Raw genomic sequence first — 25,357 nt, forward strand, 5'->3', positions numbered from 1 at the left:
TTATGGAATACACTTTCCAGAACGATCTCTGTGACATAATTTACCCCCAGTGCTGCCAACACCTCTGGCACCATTTTAGGGTGAGATTACACCAATCTCAGGATTTGGGGATTGTTGGGATTAATTTGCTGCTTGTGGTAGCCTGCATCTACATATCTCTCTGAAAGATCGGATCATTTTTAGATGTGAAAGCAGGAGTAAAACTGATGTGGCCTCTTTTTTTGTGTTTGTGAAACCAGGAATGCTCTTGTTAGTCTTTTAGGGTAATTATAGCAGTAGCGTTAAACATGACAATTAATATTTTAATCTTATTGTAGTTAATTTCTCCCAAATAGTTTCTTTGTCCTCTTTCATTAGGTAAACAAACAACTGTTAAAATTAGTCATAAAACAAGGCTAGTTGTAATTTTATTCACTGAATAAAATGATGAATTGAATGGAGCCAGTCTTAACACAACAGCAATTAAGACATTTAAATCCACATGATGTATGATTGCTCCTTTTAACCCTCAGAGAATGTCTTTGTTTGTTAATAAGGAGAAATACTGAAAATGTAAGAGCATATCAGGATGAAGAGAAATGGGACAACTGTAATTTCCTTGCAAGCAGAAATAAGGAGAAAACAAGTGAAACTGTGCCACTAGAGGAACATTTTTTTTCCCTTGTTATTGCACATCTTTTGGCAAGAGTTGCTGTGGTAGGAAATTTTTGCAAATAACCCTGTTATCCATGATAAACAGCGGTTATTCACCTACTTGGGACTCAGAGTAGAGGTTTAAAATACAATAAACATTTTTTTTTTATTGGTAGTTGCTCTTTTAGATGGACTTTTTTTCCTGATTAGTTTCGTCTTTACATGTCACATGGCCCGAATGATAATGTTTTTGCCCTCAGAAAAGCATTGATTTTTTTTTCACAGCAAGGCACATTGACAAAAACAGGCAAATGATTAAATTTCTTTGTCTTTTTGGTTATGTGTGTCAATTGCAAGAGAAATGTGACCCTGGACCACAAAACCAGGCATAAAGGTAATTTTTTTTTTTTTTTTTTTTTAAATTAAGTTTCATACGTCATCTAAAAGCTGAATAAATAAGCTTACCATTGCTGTATGATTTATTAGGACAATTCTTTGAGAGGACAATATTTGCAAATATGGAATCTGAGGGTACAAAAAAATCAGAATATTGAGAAAATCATCTTTAAGTCCTTAGCAATGCATATTACAAAAAAAAAAAGGTTTTGATATATTTATGGTAGAAAATATCTTCATGGAACATTATCTTTACTTGATACCCTAATGATTTTTGGCGTAAAAGAAAAATCAATAATTTTGACCCATGCTATGTGTTTTGGCTATTGCTACAAATAGACCTGTGCTACTTAAGACTGGTTTTGTTGTCCATGTTGATACGGTTTTAAATTTTTAATTGTTACACATTGTATCATTGATAACTGCAGTAATATGCATTTTATTATTTTCAATTGTATTAATTTGAGCCTATTTCCTACTGGGCTTGTCCATAAAGACCACTTGCAGGATGTCTTCTGTAGAGGCAATAATCCTAAGATTCATTCCTTTGCTTAGTTTTGTACAAATATTAAATATTCTATTTGTTTTTAATTCAGTAGAGCAACTTCAGTGCTTTTAGTGAACTTTAGATGCAGTCAAAAGTAAAATGTTTTGTACCTTAAATTAAAACGCTTATACTTTGTGATATGACAGTGCTTAAATTTTTCCCATACTGCTGGACGCTTTGTAATGCTGTGAATGTGATGAAATATTTATGTTCTCTTTTCAAAGAGCATATTTATCAAGCTGCAGACTGACCTTTTCTCATCAGGAAAATTTGTTCTGGTGAAAATTCCTCAATTGTTTCGACTCTTGACTTTCCCAGTATGTCAAAGTCATTCTATGACAATGATATCAGATGCAAATTTGAATGAAAATGAAATGAGTCATTTTGACAGGCCCGCTCTGCTTGATTAACTAGAACAACAACCTCTGCTTTCCCCACTGAGCCTCAACAAGTGTGCGCAATGTAGTAATGAGCACTTCCAGTCCAACGCTGGCTCTCACACTGATGGATTGAATTGACCTCATTCTAGCCCAGACCGTGTGTCTCTTCTCTTCTGTTGCCCTATATTTTCATTTTATTTTATATTTGTTTATCTGACTCTGATTTACTCTGCTGTTATTTACTGTTTACATCGATATAGGGTTGATTCCTTTAAAATAAGTGAAGCTGTTCTCAGCTTGCTTTGAAATATACAGGTGTGGTAATACAGTAACTGAATACACTTTAAGTGCAAAGCAATCCCAGATGCCTTTGGGGTTAATAGTGTTTTGTTTGTTCTTGTGTTACAGTCTCTGGTGGAATGAGCGTAGCGTGTGTGTTGAAGAGGAAAGCTGTGCTCTGGCAGGATTCATTCAGCCCCCACCTGAGACTGCCTCCCCCTGACAGGCCATTACCCAGCATGCCTGTGGTGCTGAGTGCTGCGGGCCACACCCCCCAACCTGGCCCTTCTCCTCAGGCCCCTCCCCCTACACAGGGAGCGGGACGCTCTCAAGATGACGCCATGGTGGATTACTTCTTCCAACGGCAACATGGCGACCAGCCTGGCTACAACAATTGCAAACACCGCTGGCCGACTGGTGACAACATTCATGCGGACAACCAGGTATGAGTTAGTGATGAGGTAACTGCTTTTTTATTGGTATAAAATTGAATCTTATAATAATTTTATAACTTTTCACACAGGTACGATCGATGGATGAGCTTAACCATGACTTTCAGGCACTTGCGCTGGAGGGCCGAGCCATGGGAGAGGTGAGAGTCGTTACCTTCCTCATCCTTATTCCTATTTTGCACCCAACATGTATTTATATTTCAGTCTGATGTTTCTGCTCTGCAGCAGCTCCTTACTGGAAAGAAGTTTTGGGAAACCGATGATTCAGGGAAAGATGGACCAAAAGGGATCTTTCTGGACCAGTGGAGAGACAGCGCTTGGGGAGCCTCTGGTGCGTGTGAGATTTAAGATGCGATGGTTTTATTTTACATATTTAGTAGGGATGTAACAATATTATCAATATCGTAATATCGCGGTAGCAAAACACTCTATATTATCGTTGTCACATGATGATATGAAACGATAAGTGTAGTTTTTAATATATTTAAACATCTTATTCTAACATAAGGTATTTAAAGTTGTGCTTTGGCACAATATCTGTCAAACTAACTAAAACCGAAAGCACAATATGGCTTAATCAGCTATCAGCTTGTGATCTCGTGTTTTCCGCGACTCAGAATGGCAGAGAGTTTAGCACGCGTTTAGGAGCACAACGACCACCAGTTATGCTTTTATATTCGCTGCAGATGATTACCCCATTTCACTAGATTTGTAGTAGGATGCGTTTTTGTAAGCCTGTTTTCCTTCAAAATAAAAGCTCTACATTTGCTTCCATCAAAATAAAAGCTTAAGTGCAGTATGATTTGCTGACAGCTAGCAATTTAAATGCAGTTCCAAAAAATTATGTCTCTTTCAAGCATAGAATTTAGGAAAGTATTGTAATTTCCCTACGTTAGTGTAAAGCTAAAATAATATACCTATAAAATATTCATTTTCATTTATTTTACAGTGCTGTAAATTGTTGTTGTTGTATTCTAATTTGTATGGCTTCCTAAAATGCCAGTTAGAATGTAATTTAGACTGAGACAGTATATCACAAATAAAACAGGGTTGAGTCCCCTTTAAAGTTCAGGTACAAGTCAATTCACTGACTTTTTTCTGACTTAAATTTTCTTTGTTAAGAACATGGGTTGGATCTCTCAATTTTGAACTCTGAGTGCATTCGATAGAAGAATTTAACTTTAAAATGTTCATAATTTAATATCGTTACATCCCTAATATTTAGTGTTTTTCTTTCTAACGTGCCTTTTTTTTTTTTCCTAGATCACTCAGTGTCCCAGCCGATCATGGTGCAGCGCCGACCAGGCCAGGGCTTCCATGGCGTCGGAGAGGCCGGATCTGTGCTGTCGCCACGTTCTGAGAGTGGTGGATTAGGTGTCTCCATGGTGGAGTATGTTCTTAGCTCCTCTCCTGCTGAGAAAATGGACTCATGTCTGCGCAAAGGAGCCTTTGTGAGTGTCTTTTATCATCAAAACATTTTCTTATTCTTTATGAACTTTAAGAAATGGCTCACCTAAAAAAGAAAATTCAGTATTTGCTACCCTTATGATTATTCCAAACTTTGAATACCACAACATTCAACAACATGAGGATGAGTAAATATTGGCAGATTTCTTTGGATGAGCCATTTGCACCCAAAGTCCTTATTTCCACTTAAATCTTTGTTTCTCTTAGGGTCCAAGAGATTCAGAGGCGGATGACCCTGAGAAAAGGGTGGAGCAAAAACCCAAAACAACCTTTGACCCTGAGCGGAAGGAACTTAAGGAGACAGAGCCGGATGTTTTGGATAACCCCAATGGACTGCCCAATCAGAATGGACTTGATGTTGACGTTAAGGATTTTAGGTATGCACCATCCAGAAAGTATCAGTATTATTATTTTAAAGAAATTGAAATATTATCAGACGCAGTGTTGGGAAGGTTACTTTGGAAATGTAACGGGTTACAGATTAGTTACTTATTTAAAATGTAATTTTGTAAATGTAAGTAGTGTACTAAACGGCCTTTAAATGGCAGGAGCTATTGTGCCCATCAAAAACAGGCAAATCAACAAATTAATATTATTCAAAATATCTTAGTTTGTTACAAAAATATATATAACAGATACTATAACAGATTAGTTACATTAATTTTGTAATTAAATTACATAACACTGTTACACTAGTTACTCCCCAACACTGATCAAACGTGACAGTGAGTACTTTTAAAATGTTACAAAATATTTCATGCTACTCTCTTGAAAGTTATATTTGCCAAAGGATCCTGAAAAAAAGGGTCACAATATTCTGTAAAAAAATAGCAAGTAGCTTGTTAGCATGATTTCTAAAAGATCATGTGACATTGAAAACTGAAGTAAAGGCTGCTGAAAATTCTGCTTTTCTGTCACAGGAATAAATAACATTTTAAATCAAACTCTTATTATGAATTGCAAAAAAAAAATCTTATACCTTGATTTGAGTATAAGAGACTTATAAAAGGTTTATCTTATTGACTTTTAAAAGTTTGTGTGACTTTACGTGCACTGCTGTTCAAAAGTTTGGAATGTTAAAGACATTTCTTTTGAAATGCATTTATTTGATCAAAATAATAATAATTCACAATGTTAAATTTCACAATATTACTTGTAATTTTTATAAGTAATGTATTTTTAATCAAGTAAATGCAGCCTTGATGAACACATAAGAATTCTTTAAAAAACATTAAAAATCGTACTGATCTCAAACGTTTGAGCGACAGTGTATGTCTACTTTCATTATTTCTAAAATATATTGAAGACGAACCTCTCTTTTGTTTCTCCCTCAGCCGTACTCCTGGTAACTGCCCTCCAACTGGTCCAGAGGTGGAGTTGGGTGGACCAGAAATGGCTGGAGGTGTAGGGCCAAAACCAGCAGAGGAGTTCTCAAATGTTGAAACCCAGAATGTGACCCTGGACCCCATGGAATCTGTTTCCATGGAGACTTTACAGTTTGCAGATTACACTGGAGGCCAGCTGCCTCTTGACTCCACAGCTGCCACTGTCGGCCTGTTTGACTACAACTCCCCTCAGCAGGTAAATATATCTGATGCTGCTAGCACTTTGAATGTTCAAGATTTTAATTAGAGTAGGATAATAATAATAATAATGAAAGACTGTGTGTATTTATAAATATTTGTATTGAGTTAATTGCTCTCACAGGCCACACATGAGAAGGCTAACTTTGAAAAACCTTTGTTTGAAGTAATCTGCCACAAAACCGTTTAGTCTCTTTAGAAGTTATTCTGGAAAAGTGATTATTAGTCACATTTGCATGTGCTTAAGTCTTACATTTATGAATGTAAACAAATGCAAGTATCTAGCATATATTAATGCATGATAAAAAGCAACATGTATTGCAGCTGTTCCAAAGGCCCAGCGCTCTGGCAGTTCAGCAGCTCACCGCAGCCCAGCAGCAGCAGTATGCCCTCGCCGCAGCTCAACAACAACACATTGGTGAGTTTGACTGTAGGTATGAGTGTCCAGACTTAGTGGACAAAAGGTCAAGTGTTTTATTTAACTTGGTTCTTATTGGTTGTGTGTTAGGTTTGGCCCCAGCTGCATTTGTACCGAATCCGTACATCATCAGCGCTGCTCCACCTGGCACTGATCCATATGCTGCTGGCCTCGCTGCTGCTGCCACTCTAGGTGAGAGCTCATTGAAATTGGAAATGAATATGAATCACACATAGTTTGTTTCAGAATATAGGTATAAAATAATTATGTAATAAATTGTTAATCAGTCCAGTAAAGTAAGGTATGTGTACAGTCAGCTTCTCTTTGAGCTTCTGATCACCCTATTGGAGTTTATTTTGTGATTATTTTGTTTAAAGGATTAGTTCACTTCCAGAAAAAAAATTTCCAGATAATTTACTCACCCCCATGTCATCCAAGATGTCTGTCTTTCTTCAGTCGAAAAGAAATCAAGGTTTTTAAGGAAAACATTCCAGGATTTTTCTTCATATAGTAAACTTCAATTGGGATCAACGGGTTGAAGGTCCAAATTGTTTCACTGCATCTTCAAAGGGCTCTAGATGGTCCCAATCAAGGAATAAAAGCCTTATCTAGCAAAATGATTGGTCATTTCTAAACGATTAAAATGTAACAAATGCTGCAGTGATCACAGACAAAGAACATTGACGTGACATGCATTGCAGAGCTAGTGCAAGACAAGTATTCGTTTTACTAGATAAGACATTTATTCCTTGGCTGAGATCATGTAGATCCCTTTAAAAGTTGCATTGGAACTGTAATTTAGAATTTTAACCCATTGACGTCCACTATATGGGTTTGTTTCTGGATTTGTTTCCTTAAAAACCTTAATTTCTTTTCAACTGAAGAAAGACAGACAAACAACATGACATGACATGACATGACATACATGACATGTTATTACAACATAAAAAACAACCAGCCAAAGCAACAAGAAAAACACTTTACAGTTGACCAATCAGTAATCTTGCTGAATAAAGTGATTTCTTTAAAAAAAACAATCTTTTGAATGGTAGTATAAAATGCATAATACATGTATACCTATGCCATATTCAATATGAAGAAATTTGAAAGTGTCTTCGTGCAGCAGATTTCTTTGTGCTTGTATGATGATAGTACAGAAATGTAGACTGGGTTTCTGTGGCAGAATCGGTCTGTTGCTAAAGGGTTCTCTGCTGAGCAGTCAGTCTGGAGTGGATGAGAAGTGTTGCTCATGATGGCTGAGGGTTAGGACTGTGTCCTCCAGGGGCTTGAGATTTAGCTCTAGGATTGAGGCAGTCTGCTTGATTAAGCCTCACACACACACACACACACACACACACAAGCACACACCTGCTTTGCTCCTAAAGCAGAGTACAAAGGCAAAGGAAATGGCTGCCGACTCTGCATCCCGTGTACATCAAAGCCCCTGAGCCTGCTCCGAAAACAGTGTGCTTTGGCCCTTCATCTGAGAGATGACGTGTGTGTTTGTGTCTTTCAGGTCCAGCGGTGATGCCCCCTCAGTACTATGGTGTGACTCCATGGGGCGTGTATCCTGCCAACCTATTCCAGCAGCAGGCTGCCACCCCCTCCAACTCGGCCAACCAGCAGTCAGCAGCACAGTCCCAGCAGAACCAACAGCAGGTACAAGTTCAGCCAACAAAACCACTGATGTAGGTAATTCACAACGTACATAAATTAAACTCATCTACCAATCTTTGATCTTTGTTTGCCCCAGGTGATGCGTACAGGTGCAAACCAACGGCCTCTGACTCCCAGTCAAGGACAGCAGGGTCAGCAGACAGAGCAGCTTGTAGCAGCAGCAGCTGTGAATTCTGCCTTGGCATTTGGGCAGGGTCTGGCTGCAGGTGTACCTGGTAAAAGACTCTTGATATGTCTTTTTAAAGGGGTGTTCACACTGAAGCTATTCCTTTTTAATAAAAGTTAGGATTGGAGATAATAAAGTTGCAATGTAAATCTCAGAATTTAATCATTTTAATAATGTTAATCTCTTAATAATAGAAAGCCCAGAAATTTCAGTGGTTTCAGTGAAGAAAATGTAAAAATATTAAAGGGATAGTTCACCCAAAAACGAAAATGTTCCAAACCCGTAAGACCTTCGTTCATTTTGGAACACAATTTGAGACATGTTTGAAATCTGAGAGCTTTCTAACCCTCCATAGACAGCAAAGACTGACATGGATGTGGTAGTTATGTTGCTGTCTATGGAGGGTCAGAAAGCTCTCGTATTTTATCAAAAATATCTTAATTTGTGTTCCGAAGATGAACGAAGGTCTTACAGGTTTGGAGCGACATGCATTTTATGCAGCACAATGCTGTCTGTGTGAACGTCCCTTAACAGATCAAACTTTCATGGTTAGAATAATGTCTGATAAAGATGTGATTGTTATATTCCAGGTTATCCCATGTTAGCTCCAGCTGCGTATTATGACCAGACAGGTGCACTTGTGGTGAATACAGGTGCTCGTGGTGGCCCGGTTCGACTTATGGCCCCTGCATCAGTTATCATCAGTCCATCAGCAGCAGGTATGTGTTTGAAAATGGCAAATCAAGGTTGCACAGTCAACAAACCACCATTAAAGGGGTCATGGACTGCTTTTTTTTTTATTATTTTGTACTGTTCTCTGGGGTCCCCATATAATGTTATCAAGATGTTTACATAAAAAACAAGACAGAAAATAGTTTTTGAACCTGCCTTATCAGAATGCTCTGTTTTAATAGACATGGCATATTGTAGACTCTAAAGTAAACGCTCACAGCTATGATTGGCTAACAGTTTTGAATGTTGACAAATGATCTGTAATAACAGACAAAGTAATAGTGAAAAAAGTAATAAAAATAGTTTCTCAAACTTGTGTCCAATATAGCCGGCACAGCATCGTCTTTTAGATTCAGTCTTTCTGAAAATCTGACCCTTACAGATGTTTTTATAGTACAATGACCTCATATGTCAAAATATCAAGGAAATTTTGCTTTCTCAGTTCATGACCCCTTTAAAAAGAAAAAACAAATTGTATTTTAATATTGTTTTCTCTTTTTAAAAACAGTGGCTGCTGCCGCTGCCTCAGCAGGTGGGGCTAATGGCGGTCTTGGTGGTGGAGCAAGCGGTGCGTTCCGTGCGTTGAGTTCCCAGCAGGCTCCCGGTCAGCAAGGGAGCGGGGCTTTGGGAGGAAGCTCTTTTTATGGGAGCGGATCCCCAAGCTCCTCCTCGCAAAGCTCTTCGCTATTTTCACAAGGCTCTGCTCAGCCAGGAAACACCTCACTTGGATTCAATGCCAACCCATCATCTTCTCTGGGAGCCACGCTTGGAGCAGCACTCGGGGGTTTTGGCACAGCAGGTATTGTAATCTCAAGTTTTGATATGTTAAAAATAAACATCACTATAATATTGCTAGAGGGCCTCCTACGTTTTTCTTTCCGTACGAGTGGGGGTGGACGTTTGTAAATTTTATGGGTCTGGCTTCCGGTCTCATCCGTGTCGAGCTATTTTTAGCTGTCCAAAACAGCTCGTTTTGCTGCTTGATATTGCAGATTGGTGTGTCGTATTATGTTATTTTAATGTATTATCTTAATTATGAACACACTGGTTTGTGGTGCAAACACGTTGTTATTCTTTTCGTCATTTTCCTATAGCGGATAAAGAACTAGAAGTCTCATCTTGGCTTACTTCCGTGTTGAAGAATAAGGTGGATTGCATAGAAATTACCCATTCACCCACCTTTTTAAATGCCCATTTCTAGTAGTGATGCACCAGATATTCAGCTGGAAATGTTTTGAAGGGCTGAAATCATTAACCAAAACATTGATGTTTAATTAGTGCTTCTCCAATGAAGGTTGATATAAGAACTGCCTTGTGCGCAATTTGTTTATATACAACGTTTAGTGTGGATTATTAAATCGATTTTATTCGTTTATTATAAACAAAAAACAATACTTTGGTCAAACATTTCAGTGCATCAATATTCCGTAACATATAAAAGCTTTCATTATAATATTATAACTTGCTTCTTCTGAAAAGTTGTTTCATAGGCAGTGTTGCCAAGGCTGCTTAGAAGTTTCAAATCATGAGTCACATTACAGAAATGGGTTGCAAATGTTGTTTATTTGAAATAAAAAAACAATATTTTTATATGGTTTTGTTTTGCAGTGGCTAATTCCAGTTCCAGTGGATCCCGTCGAGATTCTCTGACGGGCAGCTCTGATCTGTACAAGCGCACACCCAGTAGCCTCACCCCTATTGGCCATGGGGGCTTCTACAATGGCCTCAGCTTTAGCTCCTCCCCTGGCCCAGTTGGCATGCCTCTTCCAAACCAAGGACCCTCCCACTCTCTCACCCCGCCACCCTCTCTCTCAACTCATGGATCTTCAAGCAATCTTAACCTTGGTGAGTACAACATGTATGTTTCAGGTAACTTTTCATTAAAATTCTTTATTAAATCAAATCTAATTGATGCCCACTTGGCTCCTCCCCCTCAGGTGGACTGACCAATGGCAGTGGGCGATTCATCTCTGCAGCTCCAGGAGCAGAGGCAAAGTATCGGAGTGCCACCACAGGCTCGTCTCTCTTCAGTCCCAGCAGCCAGCTCTTCCCATCGTCACGGCTACGCTATGGCATGTCCGACGTAATGCCATCAGGACGCAGCCGTCTGCTTGAGGATTTCCGAAACAACCGTTACCCCAACCTGCAGCTGAGAGAAATCGCAGGACACGTCATGGAGTTCTCTCAGGACCAGCATGGCTCCAGGTCTGTTACAGCTCACACATGTCAGGACTGTGATGTGAATAAGAGTGGGAATAATAAATAAAATGTCCATAATGTTTGTGCAGGTTTATCCAACTGAAACTGGAGAGAGCAAGTCCTGCAGAACGTCAGTTGGTCTTCAATGAGATACTCCAGGCAGCCTACCAACTCATGGTTGATGTGTTTGGAAATTATGTCATCCAGAAGTTCTTTGAGGTAATACAAAGCTCTTTTGTTGATACATGCATCGTTTTTAGTGTTTAATGAACCACACAGTTTCAAACACGAGGACATAAGTTGCAGGTTCAGACTTGAACCTGATTTATTTGGTACTGCATTGTGCAAGTAAAGTCACTTTTATTTATTTAGTACTTTGTGCAATACAGGTTGTTCCAAAGCTGGAAAATAACACTGCTAGTGTTGAAGTTCATCAGTTATGTTTATAAAGTGTACCTGTTGTCAGTTAAGAAGACAAGCATTTGCTAAAAGGTGTTTATGTATTTAGTTTGGCAGTCTCGATCAGAAGTTGGCGCTGGCCGAGCGGATCCGTGGCCATGTTTTATCCCTGGCACTGCAGATGTATGGTTGCAGAGTGATTCAAAAAGCTCTAGAGTTTATCCCTTCAGACCAACAAGTCATTGTAAGTTTATGATTGCTCATTTTGTAATTGCTGTGGTGAAGTTACATAAGGTGTATGAATTGAGTCTAATTTGTTAGTGTCTTTTGCAGAACGAGATGGTTCGGGAGCTTGACGGACATGTGTTAAAGTGTGTGAAGGATCAAAATGGCAATCATGTGGTGCAGAAGTGCATTGAGTGTGTCCAGCCTCATGCTCTTCAGTTCATCATTGATGCCTTCAAAGGACAGGTGTGTCTCTATTGAACCGTGTGAAACGCTGTATGTTTGAATAGAAGGGTTTGAGTTGTGTGGGTACCATGGGAACCTTTGTGATTTATTTATGGAGAGCCTGATTTTTGAAATGCAGTACACTTTTAAGAAGCACAGTATAACAAATGGAAAAAGTTAATAAACTGTATTGTATTTGTAGAAATATAATAATGATATGTGACCCTAGACCACAAAACCAGTCTTAAATAGCACGGGTATATTTGTAGCAATAGCCAAAAATACATTGGATGGGTCAAAATTAACGATTTTTCTTTTATGCCAAAAACCATAAGGATATTAAGTAAATATATTTTGTAAATTTCCTTCCGTCAATGTATCAAAACTTAATTTTTGATTAGATGCATTGCTAAGAACTCCATTTAAAGGCAATTTTCTCAATATTTAAATTTTTTGCACCCTCTGATTCTAGTTTTTTAAATAGTTGCATCTCAGCCAAATATTGTTATATCCTAACAAACTATACATCAATACAAAACTTATTTATTCAGCTTTCAAACTGTTGTATACATCTCAATTTTACACAGACTGTTTAATGCAGGATAATAATGCACTTGAATGTGTTCAAAAACAAAACGTTCAATAGTGATACTTGAAATAATTAAAAAAAAGGAAAAATGTACTTCAAATAAACCTAGTATTATCGTAGACGATATATATCGCACACTCCTACTTGATGCTGTCCAAAAGTGTGATCGTTAGGACTTTATTTTAAAGGGCACATCGCCTTTTCCACAAGTTGGTATAATTCTTTAGGGTCTTCATGAAATGTCTTTGGTTTAAATTTCTCAATGGTCAGGTAAAACAACACCCTTTTTATCTAGTCTCAAACAGCTCTGTTCACAGCGACCCATTTCGGTACATGTCTTTTTAAATGATAATGAGCTACTGTTCACCCCACCCCTCTTTGGTTCACTTTACAATCCAAGTGAATTTTGCATGCGGTGTCCTCTTTAAGACTTTATTGTGGTGGAGCCAAAGTTGCAGGTCTAATATTTGTATAACTGCAGTCTTGTCAAATTCAGTGTTTCCTCTTCAGTGGACCACACTGGCCAAAATGGCTGCAACAGTAAATAAGTAGTCAATGGGCCCGGTGTCTTATATAAAATGAGTCCTTGGGACAGACTTGTCTACTAACATGCATTTTGTAACCTGTATGTGTTACAAGAAAACTGCTTCATCATCCATTCATGGTTCTGAAACGGAATGTATTTAAAACCTGTCTCTTGTGTGTATGTTTAACTAATAACTGTGTGTGTCGTGCAGGTGTTTGCTCTGTCCACACACCCATATGGTTGTCGGGTGATCCAGCGTATTCTGGAGCACTGCCTGCCTGAGCAGACTCTACCGATACTAGAGGAAATACATCAACACACCGAGCAGCTGGTCCAGGTAATTTATGAAGCCGTCTCTTTCTGTACTGACCCAGGATCTTATCCATTCCTTTCATCAAAACCCCTTTTTCCTCCGTTTTCCCATATAGGATCAGTATGGGAATTACGTAATTCAGCACGTGTTGGAGCACGGCCGCGCAGAGGACAAGAGCAAGATTGTATCTGAAATCCGTGGAAATGTTTTGGGGCTCAGCCAGCATAAGTTTGCCAGGTGCGCACAAAGCATTTACACATACACGATGAAGGTACACAGGAAGAAGTGTCTTATTAAGATGTTTTTGTGTTTTATTTCTTAGTAACGTGGTGGAGAAGTGCGTGACCCATTCGTTGCGTGCAGAGAGGGCATTGCTGATTGATGAGGTGTGCAGTATGGCAGACGGGCCCCACAGTGCCTTATACACCATGATGAAGGACCAGTACGCCAACTACGTTGTGCAGAAAATGATCGATGTGGCTGAGCCAACACAACGCAAGATTGTAATGCACAAGGTGCTGCTTCTATTTCGTTATCAGTAGCTGCGTTTCCATTACCCTTCAAATTGCGCAAATTGAAAATACGCCTAATCAGGGCTCTATGCTTACTTTTCGTTTTAGGAGCACTTGTGCTCCTAACTTAAAAAATTTAGGAGCACCTTCTAATCAACAATTAAAAAAAAAAAAAACTGATCAAAAATTTGCCTTCCCATTACAAGATTTAGTTTTTACCTTTTGAATGGAATTTTTCTTTTTGGAATGGAATGGATTTTTTGGGAATTGTCATCTTTTATGTCAGTTTAAAAATATATATTTATAAGCTTTTTAAAATTTCTAATTAAAACGAGAATAAGAAAAAGTTACCAAGCAAATAAAATCAGTATTAACTAAATTTAATTTGTACTACAAAGGTCGCACAGAAGAACACAGAAGTGCCTTGTAGGTGTATTTTCAGACATTTATTGAGGCTCAAAGGTGCAATTAAATTCATAAATGTATGTTGAGATTAATGTTTTAAATGTAACATTTTAAATATAGAAATATTACAGGATTTAAATAACGGAAAATATGCTTTAAAAATGAAACAAACTGCCAGTAGGTGGCAGCAAGTCACTGATTTTATCACTGAAACATTGATTAATTTAAACGGCTGATTCATTCAGGAATAAAGCAAGTGACTTGATTTAATTTGATGAATGGGTAATCGAATCATTGACTCACTAGATTCGTTTACAAAAATGAATGGAGATGCACAACAGCTTAGCTGTGACTTTGAAACTAGCAGTGACTGGATTCTAATTAACATTGTGTTCAAGAAATCAACAGGTATGTCTGTGATGCATTACTCAATGCTGAAAAACAAGTAGAAACCTTTGAGGCTCCCCTCAATATGCTGATTGGGTCAGTCGCACTAGTGCTCATAAATGTATTTTCATAGTTTGCGCGCAGTAGTTTTCATTCGCAAAATGGTCCCACTGTAGAACCTAATTTGCTAATAGAAACGCGGCAATTTTGCAAAAACTATATATCGCAAATTTTATGCTCGCATTTTTAGGCAGTACAAAAAGGATAATTTAGCAAAAACTGCAATGCAACCGGCTTTTTCGCATTTACAGTTCACCTTAAGTACATAAGTCACATGATCATTCTTTAATGTACTATAGCTTCATAAAAAACCTCATATGTGGCCACTTACACAAACATTGATTACTCAATGCTTGAATAAGGGGCTTTCCTTGCCATTAAAGCTTGGATAACACCTTATTTACACTGCACAAGTCTCTGGAGCTGATCACTAGCACTCTAGTCAATGATAAAGAGTGTTTATACCAGGTGCGCTGCGGCTCGTTTCAGTTTTAGAAGCGGCTCTCCACGCTGCTTCAGTAAAGATAGATGCCTTTGTCTCCTACGATTAAAATGAATGGCTAGTGCAGTGTCTGCGACATACGTAGACCTACTAACATCTATCGCCATGACTTATCACGAGAGGAAAAAATTACTTTTTAGTGGCATAACTTTGGTAAATGGAAACTGCGTCCTTTTGTTGACATTTGTAAAACATTGCAAAAAACAAAGTTTTGTGCAAATCTGTAATGGAAACGCACTTAGTGATTCTTCTTTTCCTGCCTGTGCCAATGAATTTTGACTGAACAATGAACGCCGGTTGTTTTTTGTGTAGATCCGGCCCCATATTGCGACGCTGAGGAAGTACACGTACGGAAAGCACATTTTGGCCAAGCTGGAGAAGTACTACATGAAGAACGGAGTCGACCTCGGCCCACTCTGTGCACCCCCTAACGGCATCATGTAAACCCTTCCCGTAACTCCTTTAGGATGGCCGTCTGTGTGCACGCGTGTGTGTGAGCGTGTTTGTCCTCACCCGACGACGTAGGGAGGTTGGGGTGGAACCGCCGAAACCTTTCCCTCATCGCTGAATCATCCCCGGGTTGTTGTGACCTAGTTTTTATTTAGTTTTTTTCCTCTCCCTTTTAGCATTTCTTCCTGTTTTCACTCTACTACCTAAATGATGGTCCTTTTTTTGGTCCTGTATGAAATGAGAGAATATTTGATTTATCCCACGTTCGATCATGTAGGCTTGCGCAAACACACTTTATTGCTTCGCGACACCTTTCTAACGCGCATATTCTTTCATAACACACACACGCACATTACCGCTAACACTTGATTGCTAACACGCAGACATTTAGCATGGGAGACGTTTTTGGTCTTGCTTCTATAAACTATTTAGTGCATACTTGGTGTAGACCTTTGCATATATATATAAATATATATATAAAACTTTGTAGTTTTTCTGGTTTTTGATGTCCAATCTGTATCTATAATCTTCCCCTGTAGTGAATACATACTTCTGATTGTATAATTGTACATTTGTAAACCTTCGCTAATGTAAATGTGGACTCGCTTCTACAGCCCTTTTTTGGTATGAGGAGAAAAAGAAAAAAACGACAAAATGGAAAAAAGAAAAATCTTGTGCATTTCAGTGTAAATTCTCACCTCTTTGGTTGTGGTTTCTGAGTTATGAGTTGTTATATATTGTAAATTGTAATATCAGATTTTTTTTGGTTGGTTTTGAAGCCCTTTGAATTATTACTGCATAGATGTACAAAGAACAGAGAAAAAAAGTGCGCACTCTGCTTTTAGCCATTCACCAGCCACCTCTTTTTCACCTCCACTCATCCCTTTCTTTTTTTAAGATCTTTTATAGTCCCTCCCTCGCTCCGGGGCGGGTAGCAGCAAGCGCGTTTGTGTGTATGTTGTGTGAGACGCGTTCGACCGTCCCGGGTCAGAGTCGGAGGTGTGTACAGATTTGCCATTCTTTTGTCTACTTGTAAGTGATTGTAACATACTGGCCATTGGTTTTTGATTTGGAACACTCTCCGGTGTATATTTAAACAGCCTTGTGTATATTTCCTATGATTCTCTTTATGCAGGCACACTTGTAACCATAATGTGTATAGGTAACAGATGCTGTGTGTGCTTTCTGCCTGGGCAACTATTTTTTGTAACTCCAGTTGTAGATTGTCTCTAAACAATGTGTGATCTTTATTTTGAAACAAAACAATGAAAAAAATTCAAAATTTCACCACCGTCTTTGACTCTTCCTTTTCGTGTGCTCGTTTTGTTTTCAGCACTGTGATAACTTTTCAGGAAGCGTTCCAAATGAAGACTAAGGATGTGTGAGTCAAACATTAATAGCATTTTCCACAAAGGATATATTTATGATCGTTTTCCTGTAGCAGTAATTTGATGAAGTTTCGTAATGACGCAGCCTGAAGGGAAAGTAGCAGATATGTTTAGATGAAGATTTCAGTTGATGTTGAAATCTTAAACTTGCATAACATCTTTCTAGGGAACACGTAATTGCAAAATGCATACCTTGAATGCACCACAAATCTCTTTAGATAAAAGCGTCTGGCAGTTCCATTGTAAGTCTTGCATTTTTCAAAGTTGGCTGAAGGCTTGTTCACACTAAGGACTGTAGCTGTAACTGTAAAGTTTTAATAATTGTTCTAATTATATGAGTACAATAAATATGTCCATGCCGCAATGATAACAACATACTGCAGTGATATTTTATTTCAGAACATTTTTTTTTTTTTGTAGCTGATGTATAACAAACACATTACCAGCCCATCAGAGTGTACCTGACTTCAGTTGAGCATTGAAGCAACTGTAGTGTGCTCATGTTAAATTTTATAAGAGTAGATCTTTGTTCATAAAACTGCAATAAATATTAACCATGGGAAGCATGATGTATGAATTAATAGAAACAAAATCATGTTGTTGTTTTTTTTGCAATGGAAGAGTTTTGTAAACCTTTAGGCAAAAACAAAATGAAAAAAAATAAAATAATGCGTTTTGTATCATATTTGGATCATTAGGCTTTTATGGCCCATATAGCATGGTAGTGAGAATATGGAGCTCATACCCGAGGAAGAAAAAGCACCTCAGATTTATTCCAAAGTGCAAACTGAGCAAAAAGATTTGCAAAGCAATTTGATGTTGTTGCTGATATTTATGTCCAAAAAGCAAGATGAAATTCGATACCTTGTAAATCAATGAATTTTTTATAACCCTATAACAGACCATTTACATAGAATGCAAATATCAGTCATCACACTATATCTCCTGATAATGTCTTATAAGGATGAGTTTTATGACTAAAAGCTCTGTAGTTTTAATTATTAGGGCAAAACATACACATGGAATGTCCCCACAAAAAAATGAAAACCAGTATGTGTGCATGTGTTTCTAAATGAATGACAGAGTTTTGCGCTATCTACAGTTGAGGTCAAAAGTTTACACACACCTTGCAGAATCTGCAAAATGGTAATTATTTTACCAAAATAACAGGGATCCATCGAAATGCATGTTATTTTTTTTAGTAGTGAGGTGAATGAGATATTTCACATAATAAAAAATGTTTACATATAGAAAATAATACTGGAATTAATAAAAATTACCCTGTTCAAAAGTTTACATACACTTGATTCTTAATACTGTGTTCTTACCCGAATGATCCACAGCTGTTGTTTTTTATTTTTTTGTGATTTTTGTGTCCTGAACAGTTAAACTGCCTGCTGTTCTGCTGAAAAATCCTTCAATTCTTTGGTTTTTCAGCTTTTATTGTGTTTTTAAACTTTTTCCAACAATTTTGAGATCTATCTTTTCACACTGAGGACAGCTGAGAGACTCATATGCAACTATTACACAAGGTTCAAACACTCACTGATGCCCCAGAAGGAACACAATGCACTTTTTTTAATTTGAATATCAGGGTAAATTGGAGTTATTTTGTCTTCTGTGAAATATGCAAGTATCTTCTGTAGCTTCTAAAGGGCTGTACTAAATGAACAAAATATGATATTTAGACAAAATATAAAGAATACACACATCTTCATTCTGTTCAAAAGTTTACACCCCCGGCTCTCAATGCATCGTGTTTCCTTCTGGAGCATCAGTGAGCATTTGAAAATTCTGTATTAGTTACATATGAGTCCCTCAGTTGTCCTCAGTGTGAAAAGATGGATCTCAAAATCATACTGTCACTACTGGAAAGGGTTCAAATACACAAAAATGCTGAAAAACCACAGAATTTGTGGAACCTGAGGGGGACTCATGAACAACTATCACTAAAAAAAAAAAAAACACATTTATGTAAATAGATTGTTTTCTCTTGTGGACTATATGTAAACGTCTTTTATGTGAAATATCTTATTCAGGTCAGTACTAAATAAAAATGTAATGCATTTTGTATGATCCCTCTTATTTTAATAAAATAATTGCAGATTATGCAAGGCGTATGTAAACTTTTGACCTCAACTGTAGCCTATATGCTATCCAATATCACCAGCTGAGTGATATCTCAGTGTGCATCAGACTTTCCTTAACACAGATATGTCATAAATAATGCAGTAGTCTAAAGGTATCTCACTCATCGAATGTCGGACAATCAAATAAACTGCCACTTTCATTCATGTACTTGATTCTAATGCACCAAACACTGTTAAAAGACATTGGTCTCATGTAGCCTGCAAACTTTATGTACATGTACACCACTACAAGTACAAGCATTATATAAGGTGATTTTATATTAATTAGGAGCCAAAACAGTAGCAAGAGATTATGTAAGCGGTATTATCAAAAACATATGTCCACACTACAGACAAAATGTTCAGGGTCTAGGAGGCTTTGATGTGAATCGCGATAGGGGAGGAGAAGAAGGGAGAGGCAGGGAAGGGAAGACGTCGATGCTTGACTGGGCTGCAGGGGGCATCCTCAACCGCACGAGGAAAATCCACCCAATGCCCGTCCTTCTCTCACACACGCCATAGCGTAAAGAAGAGAAAGAGAGAGAGGAGTTCTGGTCTTCCCTGCTTCCATATCCATCAAGTCTCAACCACTCCAGTCAGAGCGGAGGAAATCACAAGAGGCCGTGTGCGCGCCGCTGCTGCTCCTGCTTGTCCTCGGTCTTCGCGTGGTTTTGCGGGGATTTGACCGTGCCGACGCGAGACGGATGTGCGGACAAAAGCGCCTGCCCTGAAGTTGGATACCGAACACTGAGCGAAAGGTTTAACTCCTACCTAGCACCTTAAGAGGAGCGCGGAGACGAGAGCGGGAGTCCTGTGTTTTGCTGTGTTCGGAGCACCATGAAGCTCCCGTGCTGGATGGCGTTGGCGCTGCTGTTGCTGGCGCAGACTGCACTGGTAAGAATAATGACACTCTATTGTGATCTATTGTTACGAGAGGGCGATTTACCGCTGGTCACATGCGCTCACAACACGTCCAACGTTCACATTCGGGATTATGTTCGTGTATACTTGCGGTAATCTTTATGAGAGAGTGTGAATTGTAAGGTCATTAATTAGGCGACAGTAGCCGTGTGTGCTGTTCGGTTGTAAATCTTGGACGCGACCCACATTCTCTCGGCTGACCGCAGACAGCGCGTCTCTGGCGGCCTGGGAAGCGCTGCAAGTGGGCTGGAGAAAGCTCTGAGCTGGGACCCACAACGGCGAGCCAGCCACAACGGTGCGGATTTCTCCTGGGCACCTTTGCCTTGTTTGGCCATTTTGGGCTGGATGTGGGTGGGTAATGTTAAGTGGGTGTGTGTTGGTGTTGTGGGTCAGGGACGCACCGTTAGTCGCTTGCCCTGGTTGTCTGATTATGCTGGCGTGAAGCTTGTGAGTGTCTGGATGAACTATAATTAACGCGTCGCATCTAATTAGGGTTTAATTGCAAGCCTTTTGTCCCCTCATGTTTGCCTGTCGGTGGTCCCTCCACACGGACCGTTCTCTTTGTGGTCAAGAGTGGTCGGTGGGCTCCAGACATGTTGGGTAATTAAAGCAGGGCTGCATTATAATGGGTTGTAGCGGAGGTGTCGGCACAGCTTTGAAAGTGTCGCCGATCGGCGGATGATATTGGCCGGAGTTCGCCCGAGGTGGGGTGAGTGGGGTGTGGAGGGGCGGCAGGCTGCGGGGGGATGACGTCATTGGCCTTGGCGGAGCGAGAGAGCGGAACCCAGATTCAGCAGGGTATCGAATTCATTCACGTTTTTTGTCATTTCTTACGTTCACATCGCTTGTGTTTTTGAGAATTAAAATTCGAGACGTGTTTTTACCTTTGAGCAGTGCGTTACGGTGAAATCCTTTAAGAAAATTAGAATAGAGCTCTCATGTTCAGTCTTTACTACGGATGCTATGGTTTTTTGTTTTGGTACTAAGTACTTGTGGTGATCCTAAAACTGACTGGAAATGTTATAGAACTGGTGAAATACTACGGAGTGCAACAGTGCCCATCCACTTGTTCAGTGGCCTGATTCTGCAGTATTTATTTCTGTAAGGATAACAGGTCTTTGTTTAAGAGTTATTAGCCATTAACCAAACCAGCCAGCTACAAGGTGAATTAAAACAGACACTTTAATTTGAAGCAAGAAGTAGAGACAAAGACACAGAATGTGTACCTACAGGTTTTAATAATCAAATGTAAAAAGAAGAAACATAAAACGTTTGATTTAAAGTCGTTGACTTTATATACATTAGGAGAAAATGGGATTTTTCTTCTGTAACCCTTCTGTTGCACACTATTGAGGTAGCTGAGGAGTAAATGTTTGCTTCTAGTTGATCATTATTGTTGAATGATGCTCAGTTTTACCAGGCCTTTTTTATTATTCCACTCTAGATATAAAAGATGAACTTGAACTTCGATCTCATTTGGTCCACTTTTGTTTAGGTTTCGGTTGACTTTCCATTGCCATTATTGTTGTTTGAGGGTTTGCACTTATGTCACAATTTGTCAGTTACCCGGATACACAGGCATATTGGTGATACTCAGATGTAAACAATAGCAAGGTTAATGTACTGAATACGTTGTTCTGCTAATTTATGCTGTCTAAACCACGTAAAAAATGTGTGGAAGCTGTTAAATCATATAGAGAAGGACTTAGTAAGCAGGAAAGGGCCCAGTATTTTAACACAGCGGTTCCCAATTCCAGTCCTTGCGCCCCACCGCTCTGCACATTTTGCATGTCTCTCTTAGTTAACACACCTGATTCAGATAACCAGCTCATTAGAAGTGAGGTCCGTGCAGGAACTGCGATCCGATTGACATGGTCCCTGCAAAGTGTTCATTGCTCCCTGCTCCCTAAGCGGGGGAAATCTGTTTACTGTACTTCGAAACATTCATTCACATATTTGCGCTACGCCACCGCATGTAGCGTCTTCACACAGATGAAACTTACTAGAGAAGTGTGACATAAGTGCATCTGTAAATAAATGCATTTTAAATTTACGTCTCGCACGCTTTAATGACCTTCAAATGGAACACATACGCTCGCTTCGAACTAATGAATAATGGCGGAATATCCTGTGATGTCCACTTCGAAGGGCAGTAACGTTGGAATAGAACAAACGTCGGAAGCGATGCGTGAAACACACAAAATGTGCAGAGCGGTGGGTCGCGAGGACTGGAATTGGGAACAGCTGTTTTAACAAACTGAAGTGAATGGGTGGTAAAGATACGTATGAGCAGTATTAAGATACTAGCCTAATATTTCACCTACCTGACCGGAAATGGAAACAAAAACGAATGTTGTCATGATTATTACCTTGGAAATCCTGGTTCAGTTTGGCCAACCACAACTTTTCTTCCTCAGACAGTTTTTTGCACTCTTTTCCTTGATTTGTGTTAACTTTTGGTGGTTTATAATACTCCAGATGTTTTTCCTGGTCCGACCGATTAGTACAGCCCAAAACATGACAATAATTGACCATTTTCAAAATATGCAAGTTTCGTTCAGTTCAGTGGCATTGTTTATGCTCAGTGCCACCAATATGACAGATTGATGATGCATCGTGAAAACAAGTGAACTTGCACTGTAAAATTGAAGCTGACTTTACTTCGAGCACTTCCTGAGATGCTCTGAATTCATTTTGTGCATTCACATACAAGAAATTTGTGGGCCAGTGAACATCCAGACAGGCAGCAGAATCAGACATTAGGCACACAACAGCTTATGACTTTTATTTGTATATTAAGATAAAATCAAATGTGGTTTTCTCAAGTGTTTCCTTGCATCTAAGCAGCTGCTTTTCTTGTCAAATGTCAAACAGAAATGTCTTACAAGTTCAAATCACAGTGGGCTGGATGATGATTGAGTTACTGAGCAAAAATGGCCAAATTTGGTTGGTGGCGATCTTGCTCACTCCAAATGAATCAACACAGTCATAGTATAATGCGTGATTGGTCGTGTTGTTGTGGCCACTTCAAACGGAAGTCTCATGCGGATCAGGTCAGTGGTGTCATATCCTTTCTGGCTTTGTGCGCCAGAGATGGAGTTTAATTTAGATCTGGGAATTGAGCTAATGGACACACATCCGCTCCTGAGAGCTGTGCGTGTATGTGTGTGTTTTAAAGGATCATGTTGGACTCCTGGGTTCAGCACTGAATCAGTGTTTTGTGCTGTAGACGACAAAGACAACCATAGAGAGGGAGGGAGATGAGGAGGAGGGAATGAGCGAGAGAATGAGAGAAAATGACTGGAGAGGAATGTGTGAAGCAATTTGACACAGGAAGTTTCTGCTGCTGATTTTCTCACTCAGCTGTATAAAGCTCCTGCTTACGGACTCACAAAAGCCAGACAGTGTTTTAAAGTTTTGATTGGGACATGTGTGGCCTGTGAGGAGGATTAGCATTGCTTGGGAGAATAAACCAATATGGGATTGGAGCCAAAGTGTTTGGTTTATGCAATGTAGTTCACCCAAAATGAAAATTCTCTCATTTAATCATCCTCATGTCTTTCAAACCTGTATGATTTTTTTGCTGCAGAACAGAAAGGAAGATATTTTAGAAGATATAACAGTATTATCAATATCATGGTATTGCGATGGCAAAACTGTTTTGATATTATCGTGGTCACATGACGATATGAAACGATAGATCTTCCAGGCAAAAAGTGTAGTTTTTTTCTAAATTTAAACTTCTTATTGTAACATAAAAGGTCTTTAAAGTTGTGTTTTGGGCCATTATGCTTTGGCACACTATCTGTCCAACGAACTGAAGACGAAAGCACAATATAGCTTAATATCCCTTCATCAAGTCTGTTTTCGCTGTGCATTTTGAAGCCAAGCACGCATGTCGTTCAGACTATCAGCTCGCGATCCGGTGTTTTCTGCAACACAAAACGGCTGAGTTTACAGGGAACTCGTTTATTGCATGTGCTTTGAGTTTAGCATGCATTTAGGAATGCAACGACCACCAGTTATGCTTTATTTTTCGCAGCAGATGATTACAGCATTTAACTAGATTTGTAGTGAGACGTGTTTTTGTAAGCCTGTTTTCACTAAAGCTGGAGTTTTCCATCAAATTAAAAGCTCTACTGCTGTTTCCGTCAAAATAAAAGCTTAAAAGTGCAGTATGAATTGCTGACAGCTAGAGGTTATAAATGGTTAACATTACCGCAGTCCAAATTTAAATGATCTCTTTGAAATAAATAAATGAGGAAAGAAGTATTGTAATTTCCCTACTGTGGTGTAAAGCAAAAATAATATTCCTATGAAATATTCATTTTCATTTATTTTACAGTGCACTTGTTTTACAATATATGGCTACTACTGTCATAGGAATAACAATACTATAAAATTGTTGTTATTTTTTATTATATTCTAATTTGTTTGGCTTCATAAAACACCAGTGTGAATGTAATTCAGACTGAGACAGTATACCACAAATAAAAAGAGGGTTGAGTCCTCTTTAAAATTCAGGTACAAATCAATTCACTGACATTTTTCTGACTTTTTAGTTTTCTTAGTTAGAGTAGTTCACTTTCAGAACAAAAATTTACAGATAATGTACTTACCCCCCTTGTCATCTGAGATGTTCATGTCTTTCTTTCTTCAGTTGTAAGGAAATTATGTTTTTTTAATAAAACATTTCAGGATTTCTCTCCATATAATGGACTTCTATGGTGCCCCCGAGTTTGAACTTCAAAAATGCAGCTTTAAAGGGCTCTAAACCATCACAGCCGAGGAAAGAAGGGTCTTATAGCTAAATAATGGGTTATTTTCTAAAATAAAATACAATTTATATACTTTTTAACCTCAAATGCCCGTCTTTTCTAGCTCGACAAGACGAGCGTTTGAGATTAAAAAGTATATAAGTTGTAAATGTTTTTCGAAAATAATCAATCGTTTTGCTAGATAAGACCCTTCTTCGTCGGCTGGGATCATTTAGAGCCCTTTAAAGCTGCATTTAAACTGCATTTTGGAAGTTCAAACTCAGGGGCACCATAGAAGTCCATTATATGGAAAGAAATCCTGAAATGTTTTCATCAAAAAACACCATTTCCTAACGACTGAAGAAAGAAAGACAAGAACATCTTGGATGACAAGGGAGTGAGTACATCATCTGTCAATTTTTGTTCTGTAAGTGAACTACTCCTTTAAGATCACGGATTGGAGCTCTTAATTTTGAACTATCAAAGTGCATTAGAGTAATTTAACTTTAAAATGTACAAAATGTTCACCCCCCCCCCCCCCCAAGTCTTGATTTGTCTATTTTAAAATATCGTAATTAATATTGTATAGTGGACTTCATACTGAAATATTATCGTATTTTGAGATTTTGATATAGTTACA

General features: G+C 38.7%; 2 protein-coding genes and 1 non-coding gene across 5 annotated transcripts in view; all 3 read left to right on the forward strand.

The window, feature by feature from the left end:
• Window positions 1-16,809, forward strand: part of pum1 (pumilio RNA-binding family member 1) — a 29,278-nt gene extending 12,469 nt beyond the window's left edge. Inside the window, exons 2-22 of one of the 3 annotated variants that reach the window (XM_073821548.1) lie at window positions 2,365-2,678; window positions 2,759-2,827; window positions 2,913-3,018; window positions 3,951-4,138; window positions 4,362-4,531; window positions 5,489-5,735; window positions 6,047-6,155; window positions 6,246-6,347; window positions 7,672-7,814; window positions 7,909-8,047; window positions 8,589-8,717; window positions 9,239-9,529; window positions 10,339-10,575; window positions 10,668-10,935; window positions 11,019-11,148; window positions 11,438-11,572; window positions 11,662-11,799; window positions 13,105-13,230; window positions 13,322-13,443; window positions 13,529-13,721; window positions 15,385-16,809. In XM_073821548.1, the coding sequence (XP_073677649.1) occupies window positions 2,376-2,678; window positions 2,759-2,827; window positions 2,913-3,018; window positions 3,951-4,138; window positions 4,362-4,531; window positions 5,489-5,735; window positions 6,047-6,155; window positions 6,246-6,347; window positions 7,672-7,814; window positions 7,909-8,047; window positions 8,589-8,717; window positions 9,239-9,529; window positions 10,339-10,575; window positions 10,668-10,935; window positions 11,019-11,148; window positions 11,438-11,572; window positions 11,662-11,799; window positions 13,105-13,230; window positions 13,322-13,443; window positions 13,529-13,721; window positions 15,385-15,516 (3,477 nt within the window). In that variant the 5' untranslated portion in view covers window positions 2,365-2,375 and the 3' untranslated portion in view covers window positions 15,517-16,809. The remainder of the gene's footprint in view (window positions 1-2,364; window positions 2,679-2,758; window positions 2,828-2,912; window positions 3,019-3,950; window positions 4,139-4,361; window positions 4,532-5,488; window positions 5,736-6,046; window positions 6,156-6,245; window positions 6,348-7,671; window positions 7,815-7,908; window positions 8,048-8,588; window positions 8,718-9,238; window positions 9,530-10,338; window positions 10,576-10,667; window positions 10,936-11,018; window positions 11,149-11,437; window positions 11,573-11,661; window positions 11,800-13,104; window positions 13,231-13,321; window positions 13,444-13,528; window positions 13,722-15,384) is intronic. The other 2 variants (XM_073821549.1, XM_073821550.1) reach the window with 2 other exon arrangements.
• On the forward strand, window positions 12,844-12,980 carry LOC141290385 (small nucleolar RNA SNORA5). The gene has a single exon (XR_012340128.1). It is a non-coding gene; the product is annotated as a small nucleolar RNA SNORA5 (small nucleolar RNA).
• Window positions 16,810-19,509: 2,700 nt separating the features above from the next.
• Window positions 19,510-25,357, forward strand: part of sdc3 (syndecan 3) — a 39,845-nt gene continuing 33,997 nt past the window's right edge. The window contains exon 1 of the mRNA XM_073821998.1: window positions 19,510-19,933. Coding sequence (XP_073678099.1) covers window positions 19,877-19,933 — 57 coding nt within the window. The 5' untranslated portion in view covers window positions 19,510-19,876. The remainder of the gene's footprint in view (window positions 19,934-25,357) is intronic.

The sequence above is a fragment of the Garra rufa genome, chromosome 17 (assembly GCF_049309525.1).
Source record: "Garra rufa chromosome 17, GarRuf1.0, whole genome shotgun sequence".
NCBI classification, from domain to species: domain Eukaryota; kingdom Metazoa; phylum Chordata; class Actinopteri; order Cypriniformes; family Cyprinidae; genus Garra; species Garra rufa.